At 32.7% G+C, this 12,648-nt stretch overlaps 1 protein-coding gene across 2 annotated transcripts; it reads right to left on the bottom strand.

Moving 5' to 3' along the window:
* Positions 1-3,646: 3,646 nt before the first annotated feature.
* Positions 3,647-12,338, bottom strand: LOC110993333. 2 transcript variants are annotated; one of them, XM_022259545.2, is made up of 7 exons: positions 12,155-12,338; positions 9,308-9,477; positions 7,825-7,978; positions 6,790-6,910; positions 5,085-5,216; positions 4,515-4,728; positions 3,647-3,809 (listed from the first exon to the last, which is right to left on the bottom strand). In XM_022259545.2, exons 2-7 carry the CDS (start codon positions 9,474-9,476, stop codon positions 3,655-3,657), a joined length of 945 nt encoding a protein of 314 aa, XP_022115237.2. In that variant the 5' UTR covers position 9,477; positions 12,155-12,338; the 3' UTR covers positions 3,647-3,654. The 2 variants fall into 2 exon arrangements, with proteins under 2 accessions (XP_022115237.2, XP_022115239.2); XM_022259547.2 differs by having other exon boundaries at positions 12,251-12,330.
* Positions 12,339-12,648: the final 310 nt, after the last annotated feature.

Below are 12,648 nucleotides of genomic sequence, written 5' to 3'. Positions count from 1 at the left end.
TGCGTCGGGTGACACAACCATATTTTCTTAGAGCTGACAATTGACATTTGGGGTTTGGCGGGCTCTGCGAATCTACACGACTTACTAAGTCCAAACTAACCGCTAGCGCCTCCCCCTTTCGTTTCTCCTTAATGCCTAGCCTACCTTTTAAGTACATACCAACATAAAGTTGATTGTAAAGGGTAGATGAAAATTAAGAGTTGTATGTATATAGTTAGAAATTAACAAATAAAATTACTAAAAATAACCAAATTAAATTACACGAAATTAACCACAAATTTAACAACAATAGTAACGTCCTATATCTAGTGCGAGCGTCGAAGAAGTGCACCCGACCATACAGCGCGCCGTGCTTTTATAGCCTGAAAACCAGTTTAGTCCAGTATACCCCACTGCTACACGTCACTTGACTTTTTACAGCTTATTCGGCCTCTCCTGACGACGGTGCGTCCTCGCCCGTGTGATGATAGGCAGGTTGGCATGTTGAAACTTGACCTGCTGATGACTCTTGTATCACGTGCGGTGGTTGTGGTGAAGGACTATCGTCATCATCAGCGCCACCTAAAAATTACATCATTTTTGTTATTATCACGTTAAATTAACATTAGTTCATTTTTTTTTTACATAGCAAGAGCGTCTCCATTGCTATCAACAGTAAGAGTGACTCCATTACTGTACATCACACTAAGCAAGAGCGTCTCCATTGCTTTAACAGTAAGAGCGACTCCATTACTGTACATCACACTAAGCAAGAGCGACTCCATTGCTTTAACAGTAAGAGCGACTCCATTACTGTACATCACACTAAGCAAGAGCGACTCCATTGCTATTGATAGTAAGAGCGACTCCATTACTATCACACAAGACTCCCGCAGGTCTTTACCAAAATAGGTACTACCTACATGATAAGCAGTCCTAATAAAATTACAGTTCTCACAAACATTTATCAACATACATAAGTTTTGAAAAGGCAAGTAAAAATTACTTACTCTCAAAGAATGCGGCGCACACATCAGGGGTCCATTCCCTGCGCCAGGGCAACATGTATTCCGCGGCAGCTTTACCATAAGAACCAGCGACTAATTTTAGTTCATATCTGTCCTGCGACAACGTCGCTAAAACCACATATGGTCCGCGCATACAGGAGTCTAGCTTACCAACAGCTTGGCACAAATGCAAAATCGCCGCCATTGAAATGCACACCCTTGCGAGTCAACCTCGCAATGCACGATGTCTTCATATCTTGACCATTGCTAATGACTCGGCATAGATACTCGATCTCCGTAGTCTGAAAGTTACATTTTTTTTTTAAATTAATGGAAAAGCCTGCCTGGGTCCCTTACCCTTACCCCCATCTCTGACACATCATGTAATGTACCTAAACCCTCTTCTATTGTTTTACTAGGTAATAATACGTCATATACACAATTACAACACACAAGGGCTCTGCCTAATCTATGTAAAATCGTAACGTATTTGATATAATTCGTTGATATACAACCTGAGCATTACCTAATTCTTATGGCATCTTTATGTACTCATAATGACCCTCAGGTGTTACGAATCTCGGGAGTGGTGTCGATTTTTTATTTAATTTTATCTGGTGAAAGCCAGTAGCCATATCAAGGTAAATATAATAGGTAGCTTTACCTAGCCAAACAATATGGTCCTCAATTAACGGAAGCGGGTATTTTAACTGTCTTTGAGTTTTAAGTTTAAAGTCGACACAAAGCCTATCTGAATCGCTTTTTTTCTTTACAAATCTCTATCTCTAATTATTTATTGATTTAACACATCTTTTATGGTATCTCTAACGCGTAATTTTTCATCATACGACATTTTATAAGGGCGGTAAACTATAACTAATTTAGCCTACCGCTCGACTCGGAACGCTGTCGAACAAAACAGTCCTCCGTTTTATGTCCTACCTTCTTACAAAATGTGCAAATAATTTTGATATTAGAAAACTGCCTTTTTTCTAAACTTGAATTGTTTGTAGATTGAGTCTCTGGTGCGGTTTCATACTTAGTTTTTTTTAGGACACAAAATTTGTATATGACCAATTTCCCTACATGAAACATGAACAGTTAATATTAGACTGAAAATTATCTCGTTTTCAGAAATTATCTCGCAAATTTGGCCTTTTTAACGTGATTTTGTATTATAGAGCGTGGTTCTAGGGGCTTGGTATATAATGAGAGGAATTTAACTAAGCCTTCCGATGATAAATTAGCACAAGTCGCGGCGGCGCGAACTTGTGGGTCCTTAATACCTCGAATAACTACTGCGACAATTAACTTTTCACTCATTCCTCGTACAACACGCAATACATGAGATAACTATCAGAGTCTGTTGTCTCTCAACTATGATCATTACTAAGCCACTCACTCATTTAGCCACACTTTAGCATCCCCTTTCAAACAATATCCAATCAGAGATAAGCACTCACGGTCATCCCAATAATTAGACAACCGCGCAGAGTCTTCCTCCTCACACCATATATCGAAATATTTGAAAGACGGATCAAAATAAGAAATATAAATGGAGTTAGATCTTACCAGAATTGTGCTCAACGCACTTACTAGTTTGTCGGTCACCTGATTAAGTACCAGATCAGTGCTTGACTCGCATGCGCTGCTTGAACTTGGCACCGGAGCGTTTTCAGTACCATTGTGCGAACCGTCAGTACCAGGTGGTAACGAGTGTCACTTAAGGAAGAAAGCAGCAAATCCGATGGTGTTGCGCATGTCGGTGCAAAGGGCCGATCCCCTCGCGGTGGTGTTGCTGAGCACTGTTGTGGTGACACCACTGGTGGACATAGCTCAGTCGCTTGCGTCGGTTGACGGTTTAATATCGACTGTAACGTTTCTTCAAGCCCAGAGACGGGCACACCGTCATTTTTTTACGTGTTCACCGCCTACCCTCCATTATTTTTATTAAACGTATAACACTCGCGTTTCAAACTGACTAAAATAAAACCACGTGGGCGTTAATTTAAACTAATCAGAAATGAGAACGAATCCCACTTCTGAAGTTAGAAATTAACAAATAAAATTACTAAAAATAACCAAATTAAATTACACGAAATTAACCACAAATTTAACAACAATAGTAACGTCCTATATCTAGTGCGAGCGTCGAAGAAGTGCACCCGACCATACAGCGCGCCGTGCTTTTATAGCCTGAAAACCAGTTTAGTCCAGTATACCCCACTGCTACACGTCACTTGACTTTTTACAGCTTATTATATTGTATCATAATAAAATTAAAAAAAAAAATGGTCTATTTTTATAGTAGCCGATTCTCATACTTGCATTAAAAAATTCCTAAGAATCGGTCGACCCGTTCCAGACGAGTTTGGGAACGAACATTGTGACACGAGAATTTAATATGTATATTCTAAATTATTTTTATAAGGTTGGAAATAAATAATATCTTAATAATAATGTCAGACATATAAAGATGTGGATGCACTATCCAACTATACTAATAACTACATTACACAAACAACAGAATAATAAACATTGCAATAATAATAATTGGTCATATAAATCGTGTCTACATTATTAAAAATTAGCTAAAGGTACATTTAATTAAACTACCTTTAAATTAGCTAGATACCTGAGTACATATAAAACCCGTCTAAACCATTTTCTAATCTACATTTAATTTTCTAAATGACCCTGGCATCCCTAAATATTCCTCGTTAAATTTTGATGAGGTCCTACGAGATTCATCTGCCACCAACTGGTCCATGTCTTTAATGATTTTCCTTGCTTCTTCGGTTTTTAGTGTTTCTTTCCATTGCTCTGGAACCAATGAAACTATATATAGGTTGTTGCCCCTATTTTAGATTTAAAAATTATTATAATGAAATTACTATTCGAATCATTATTTCGTTCATAAAAATAGATTTTTAATTTATCAAACGTTTATTTGTATTTATATTTTTTGTTATTATTATAATTATCATTTTCGTATTATATTTTTATTAGTTTAAGAAGGTTTTTTAAACTACACTAGCTGACCCGGCAAACTTCGTTCGGCCTAACACTCTAATAAAATAGTGTTAACATTAGTTAATCTTAAATTATAATGGTATTAATTATTAACATTAATACAATACAAAATGTATTATTGATTTCCATTGCGAAAGAAGAAATACAGTCTTTTGCGAATTTACGATAAAGATGCCTGGTTATCCATCTTCTCTTTCACCTCAAGATCGGAATTTTTTCAACTGACAGAAACTCGATATAAAATGACGCTAATTTTATCAACAGATGGCACCACATACTTTTTGCATTCGTAAAATGTATTTATTTATTATATTAGAAAATTTATCCTGTATTTTATAACTTATTCTGCTATTCGGAGTGGAGCAGAATACGCCAAAAACAGACTAACATCGGTCCAGCCGTTCTTAAGTTATAAGTTGTGTTACACGACTTTTCATATATGTATTTCGATTATAAGTCTCTTAACTGATTTCAACGTCTGTTTTGAAAAATTACCTGCTAATTTTATTAATGATGGTCCATCGCCGTCGAAGTCTTTTGGAAGAATTTCTTTAGGAATATGTTTGTGCAGGTCAGCATAGGAGTTATGGACGTGGAGTCGACTAGCAACCTTTTCCTTCAAACCTTGTTTTATTAAAAACACGATTTTATCGACGAATGGTGGCGCGTTCAAAAGGTGGATGCCTTTTATTTTAGTTCCAAAACCTTCCTGAAAATGTTTATATACAGTTTAACATTAAAGGTATATTAGCTGTACATAACAAAATCTATATATTTTTTCATATAACTTCTGGTTATGCACTTCTTGCACTCATCATTTTTATTTATTGTTTTCTTTTCTTACTAGGGTTCCTTAGAAGAGATCGCTTGTTAGCGATAAGGCCGCCCGTTACATCTCTTGTAATTTTTGTGTATTGTGTTATTTATATTTCTTTGCAACGAAGTATGAATAAATAAATAAATAACCAAAATAGTTCTGTTACAAAAGTTGAAGTCCAGCTCATATATATGAACAATTAGATTTTTAGAAATGATAGCTACGTTTGAAAATTAGCAAAAACCTACCGTACACAACACCTCTGCCTTTTTTACAACTATTGGGTTGACCTTGGTAACAAGACCAACATGTATGTTAGTTAAATCGATTATATATCGCTCAGACAGACAATAGTCGTAGTGCAGTCTGTATTCACCGATCTGAAAAAATAGAATATATAAATACATTAAGTTTAGGGACAACTAGTTAATCTTAGTTATTATAATTAAAAAAACTACCAACTTCAGGATTTTCATTACAGCAGATAGAACTATTCAGTGTTTTGACACCCTTCAATGATATTTTGATATGATTTTTTTAATAGGCGTTTTTTTTAGACAATAAACTGCAACTGTAACCTATACGCTGTGGTTGCGTATTCATACAAATGTATGAATTCAACGTTGCTGGAATTCATATCATTTCCAAAATCTTTGACAAACACAATATTCAAAAAGTAATTAATTTTAAAACATTTATAAATCCCACAACGAAAGAACTGATTTTGATTCCGATGAAGCAATTGTTTCGAGTTAGAACTTTATATTTATTTATTAAGTACTCCTACAGCTAACATAAATTATATATAATTACAAAAAAATATACTGAGAATATAGGCAAAGATGGAATACATGATACATTTAACAACAAAAAGATTTATAAAGGGGAACGAACAAACAAAAATTATTTAAAACATTTGACTAATTGTGATTTAATTTATTTAACTAAGCCTAAATTAGTTGTGTTGTGTGATGATGTAAAAGTGTGGGTATGTACGTGATGGTGTGTTTGTGGGGTGTGCTCTTACTACTACTTACTAGCCTTTAAAGAAAATGATAAGTACATATAAATATGTCTGCCCAGTCCGCAATTGTAGGTTGCGTTTGCAAAACCCTCTTAAGCCTGCTCTAAGCTCTATTAAGCACGGAGTAAACATTCCTCCATCACTAAACCTCTTTTATACCAGGAAATAAATACGTAAATAAAAAATAATGTCCATACTTCCAGAATATTATTATAGACTCTGTGCGGAAAGAGGACCGTCTTGGGTTGGAGGTCACAATATATTTTTGATACTAATCATGAAAGTACAAAATTTTTGTAAATGATGACGCGTGTAGCAAATAGGAATTGTATTAAATCTTATTACCTCTATGAACCAGTTATCTTTCCTCACTCTACCTAGGATGAATGTATAGCGGTAGTAGACTTGTGGGCTGCGTTGCTATAGTAAAATGACTGCGAAGTAGGATTCCAACCCGGTCAGATAATAAGTTATAAATACAACCTCAAAAAGAGGGATGTAAAGAAGTGCTTGAAGAAGCTGGAAGACTCTGATTTTGTTTAAGTAGTAGTTTTAAATTCTAAGTATTATTTGTTTTATTATTTTGTTTTTTTAATGTATCTTTATCTATTAATGCACTTGCTTGTTTTCTGTTTTTTATAAATAAATTGTTTATCTATGTAGTCTGTTTTGGCTTTCTGTACTGTCTTAGTATTTTGTATTATAATATGTATAAGTATAAGCTGTTAGATTACTTATAATTATAATTAAATAAATACATAATTTGTAATTCTGTACATTCTCACGTGGTGCCCAGTGGAATATCAAAGTTTAATTAATTAGTAGTTTGAGCAATTAATTCGTCGCTTAAATTGGTTAAATATCCCTTAAGTAGAATGCCAAGTGTGACCGGCGAGAAGAGGAATCTTTTTTTAAACGTTCTATATTACCATGAATGCATAACGAAAGTAGGACAGTAAGCTGAACGCGTCGAGTTTTTCGGAGAGAAACTGCGTCACCATCACTCTGGACTGATCAACTTTATGAAGCTTTGGGAGCGGCACATATAGTCTGAAATGTGTAAAAGTAACTTTGAATTTAAATAACGAAAAAATATACTGATCTAATTTTTTAAGGGTTTAAAAATTTTCTCAAAAAAGGCAAAAATGCCACTTACATGAGAACAATACTTCAGCTAAACATAAACTTGTAGTCGTTCTTAAACAATCACAAATCGTACAAGCAACAAACCTAAAAGTAAAGGTTACCAAAACACACGAATAAAAACCAATTATAAGAAAATGAAATTAAAAGTAATTTTGTTTCAAATATTCACTCAGCCGATTCGATTTGAATGCATTGAAAGAAGTAAGATTATTTTATATTTGTGTGTAGTTTATTATACAGCTGTGCGCATTTGTAAGTTAAAATTTTTTGGTTCCACTATTTTTATAGCATGTCTTACAGTTGGACTTTGTACATAAACACGAGAAATCGTAGTATATTGAATATAAAATTGGTGGCCCCTTTAGGCACAGTTATTTTTACACAGACTTACAAAACACATTAAATATTTGTTTATTTAATTTAAATATGCTTGGGTTAACATCTTAGTAGTATTTTCTAGGACTTTATGGGCTAGAAAATACGACTAAGACCGTTCTAGATTCAGACGACAAGACTCCCGTCTCAACTCATAGATTTTTCAACGAATACATTTACAATTTTCAATAGTACATTTTAGCCTATATTATAGTAGGTACTCTTTAAAGGTATTTTTTGGCAAACCTGGGATGATGAAAATGATGGCTTGCTTCTATAAATTTTAGATAGATGTATGATTTATAGGGTATAAAAACGTATTTTTTCTCGCGGTTCATACACTGCTTTCGATGCACTAAGGTTATAAAATTAGGCTGTCAGTCGTCCACGTTGATCCTAATTTATTAATTTGTAAGAACTTCATGGCAGTATATAGTACATACCCATAATCCCACAATAATTCAAACTCTTCAACACTCTTATTCAGAGCTAGTTCCGGCATCATTCCCCTAGATGTTAATAATTTGTCTATTTTGGTTTTAGCCGCTTCCACAGATCCTCTGGATAAAATCAATATCCGTTCTAGGATATTGCGATCTGAAATTTAAATTATGTTTTGAAATTTTTACTCATATAAGCATGTTATCCTGATGACAGACATAACGTTGCAACATATAGTTCCGTCCTTAAATTAATTCAAAATTCAAGAATTATTAGTCAGCGTAAACAATGAATATCGAATTAAATTAATAACATTATTTCCAGTAGTAACCTGTGTTCGTAACTAATGTATACTATAGTTAATGAACAGCTAAATTCCTACAACTACTATTTAGCATTTTTTTAGGACTGAACAACTTTAGCGACTACCCCTTAACGCCCACTGTCCGTATTTCAGGACGTAGGTTCTGACTTATGTTACAATATATAACATTCGCATGGAGCACTCTCAGGCAAGATCTCCGACAGCTAGTTTGTGTTGGGATGTTTGATTCTAAATTGATTAATCCAAATCAAGAAGAAAAAACAGAGCTTGTTTTCTATACAGAGCTTTATCTTTGTCTCACTTCATTTTTTCAAGATTTTATACGGATTATATATAAGGATTTATAGGACTTTAAAGAAACCTACAGCTGGGTGGACCACACCAACCGAGCGACGAGTGGCGCGCTTCCCCGTGACACTACATACTGACTGCATGAATGCTCGCTGTGTAACACGTTACACCTCGTAACATTAGTCAGTACCCAGCTTTAGAAACTTGGTAAATTCACGCCTACGCATTAGCATTAAACATTTCTAGGCTCTTATTTCCGTTGTTGCACCAGAAAATATTAACTGAGTTTCATTTATAACAAATATCAGAGAAACACAAAATTGTTTAAACAACTCAAGAATGGTGGAGATTTTATGTGTTATATTTTGTATCTAGTTTTTTGGGTTGGCTTTTTAAATTACGTATATGGTAAACACTAACAAAAGAAACTTTATTTGTATATCTATCATTATTGTGAAATCATCTTTATAATTCTACAATTTAGAGTATCTTGGCATTATATTTATAATGTAATAATTACTTATAATACAGTTTGATTCTTCCAATAGCAGTACGCGTAGCAGAAATACTACGAGAAATGTATTGTAAGTAATAAATTGTTGTATGGAAACCTAAGTAATTTCATTTGAGAATTTAAAACGAACGCCTTAATATTTATTATTTATTATTATTATTATATTAATTGTATAATACTACTCGGGCTGTTAACTATATTTTAAATGCTATAAAAGAATCGTGGTGTCAAAAACAAAAGACGAAACAATGGCTGAAACTATATGAAACTACGGGTATAGAGATGCTTTTGGTACAATAAAGCGTTTTGTCTTATAAATCATATTCTTACTAACTAACTATTTAAAAATTCTTACCCATAACTTTCAATGCATTTACCAAATGATCTTGTTTCTTACACCACTCATAAATCGTGTCCAAACTTTGTTTTATCCTTGTGACGTCATTTATTTCGTAAAACGCCCTCGCTTTTGTGATGTCATCACTAGTGACTTCTATTAGTGGGTGGTTTGGTAAGGTCTCCATGCTGTACAAACATAAATACATAATTGTGCAAAACAGATAGGTAAGCTTTTGTGTGAACGAAACAAAATTAATAAAAATATGGATATTGTTTGTAGATGACAATGTACACATTGTAAAATTGACATGTCAAATTTAATTACACGTTTCCCGCGCTTTCGAGTAGGAAGGAAAATACCAAAATTATATCACATTGTACATATTGGAACTTGAGTCAAAACGTAATTGTTCTTTGTAAACGTTCTAAATTTAAAGATTCAATTATGGACTTGAAATGGTTGTTAATAAATATATTAACGTAGTCATTTTCATACAATTACGATAATATGCAATATTCACACAGGTTTTTCTCTAAATGCGCATCTCGTACGAATGCCCAGAATCGCATCGGTCGCACACAAAATAAAATAACAGAGGATATTAAATAAAATATTTTATTATTTAAAGATATTGCTAGTCCATTAAAATGTTACATTTGTTGAACATTTGATAGAGGACCCAATTTTATTTACGGCACATGTACTGAGGCTCAATACAAGCTTCATCTCATTTTGTGGGGAACGCCCATGTACCCCGGCCGCCATGTTGGGAAAAGGGGTGAAAACACGTTTTTGGCTGTATCTACTAAACTATCCATCGTGCACAAAATTTGTAACGACACACTTACATGCATTTCGTGTGCCTATAATAATTATGTCTGTGTGACTTTTTATAATAAATCCAAAATTCAAAAAGTTATAAGTAAAAAAGTGAAAAGTTTCAGTAACAATTTAGTTTTTTGCAAATGTTCAGTTTGGCCCTCAAATTGTAACATTTCAATGGACTATACGCATAAAATCTAAAAATATATTTTAAAAAAATAAGTGTCAAAAGATGGTGATAGAATAAATCAAAATTACGTCACACTGCCATCACTCTTTATAAATATCTATTTAACAAAATCAAACATTCTTGTACTGTTTAAAAAGTTGCTTTTCGTTACCAAACAATACGATATAACTCATCATAAACAACCTATTATGCAGGTAAAGTGTACATTTAACCTTGACAACATCCTCTTGTATGTACGCTATATTAAGTTTCCTCTTAGGGCCATTATTATTTGTATATTAAAAGTAAATATAACCTTGAATGTTATAATCATCTGTACAAATAAGAAGATAAACATTAAATATACTACTATATCTTAAATATAGAATTGTAAGTATAAGCAACCTTCTAATTGATTTTTTAAAATTAAATAAACCTCAGACAGCCTATTGCGTTTAAACTTACTAAAACTAAAACAATTGTTGTTTCCCCGGAACCAGTACTTTTTTGAAACATGTGTTCACCTCTTAGTCACAGAGGCTTCACATGTTTACTTTAATGGTTAAGTAGATTCAATATTAAAAGCTGGTTAGCGTTAGCTTATGTCAATATCTATGGCTGTATTAATGACAGCATAGATAATTTTAGAATTCGGATTTTACTTTTGTCGAATTCTTAACTGAAACAATTCAAAAGTCGTACTACAAACCAAGGTGAGCATTCTGTCAAAAAATATACAAATTACTTCCGAACTTCTTAATATTTTTTTTTTCGAAAATACATATTAAAAGCGAAGTTATATGAATGTTTTTTATTTAGGTATAACATTTTAATGTATCATTTTTTCCTTGTTCGCCTTGTGAATACTCATTGCTTGCTATCATAGCGTTACAATACTACATTATAACAAATGTATTTATTTACAAGGCACACTAAATTCCTGTAGTTCATTACAGATGGAGATCTATTTGGAGGAGATTTGGAACCTACATTTGTTATCACGTCCCGGGTTTTAAAAAAAATAGCTCAGCAAGTTAATTAATTATAGTTTAAGGTACATGAGAAAATAAATTAAACAAGTTTCTTTAAAACTACGCTAATACGATAAGAATTAGATATTAATTATGAATTAAAATAGTAGAAAAAAGCAGGGTCGTACAACATTAAAAGTAATTCTTTGAAATTTTCATTTATATTTTAGATTGTATTTTTAAATATTTGTGTGGTGGTACATATTTGATACAATAAGGAGCAAGGAGGTTGCAAGTAAAATATTTCAATGCCATGTCATTTGGTATACTGATCAATTCTAAATACGTTCACTTTACATTGGCGCTATTCGAACGCCTTGATAATACGTAAACCGTTTTATACGGCAATTAAATTATTAAGCGATTAATAATAAGCATATTATATAATATGGTTTAAATTTTAAGTTTATGGTATAGTTTATTGCTTTTGAATAAGTTTCTCTCGCACCGTACTTAAAGGGATTATGGTATTAACGCGTTTTTTGTATATTTATTGAAATTTTACTATGGCGTCGTCAGAAATCGAATAGAAGTTACCACGATGGAGTTTGGTTCGTACCTACGAAGACATTTTTGTTTCATTACAACGTAATTTCTTATTATGTTTATTATATTGTACCGAGAAATATAAAAGTTTTAAAAATCTTGCTATTCCAGGACAAATCAATTAATTAAGACGCTGTTGTAAATGTTGATATATTTTTCCTGGCTTTCAATAATTTGTTACCTCTATTATCGAATAAGACATTTCACTAATTAATATTGTATATAAAGAACCTTAAATAAAGCTTTTTTATTCATCGAGAAAAACGTTTACAAATTACCTTTATACATACTCACTTTATATAAAGGTTTTAATCTCCCAAAATCCACAATAATGACGCACTTATTTTTTATTTATTTCTAAAGAACTTTTACAAAAAAAAACAATCTTACGCGATACGTGTTTCATTCTTGACTGGTAATAAAAAAATAATAACGCTTGCTTGCTTTATAACAAGGTGACCAACTGAGTGGTAATAACAGAATATCGTCTTAGGTTTATGTTAACATGTGTCACTGTACGTGCATACAAATAACCCAAGTAAGACGTGATATAGAAATAAAAAAAAATCCTAGAAACAGTTTGAGACGGCGAAATGTAAGGTCATTGCTATTAAAAAAACTTAAAATAACTACTAAATATCTAAATAATACTTAAAAGTATATACAACAAATAAATTAGCGGTATATTTTTATTATAAATCCAATAGGTTTTATAGAATCAATAAATTTCATTAATCACTTTTTTTAATACGAATGGAAATTCTTGGAAAAATCCTAATGTTCATATT

This window comes from Pieris rapae, chromosome 3 (assembly GCF_905147795.1).
Source record: "Pieris rapae chromosome 3, ilPieRapa1.1, whole genome shotgun sequence".
Lineage (NCBI taxonomy): Eukaryota > Metazoa > Arthropoda > Insecta > Lepidoptera > Pieridae > Pieris > Pieris rapae.
Note: the sequence above shows the minus strand (reverse complement) of the source record. Positions and strands in the feature narration are given on the sequence as shown.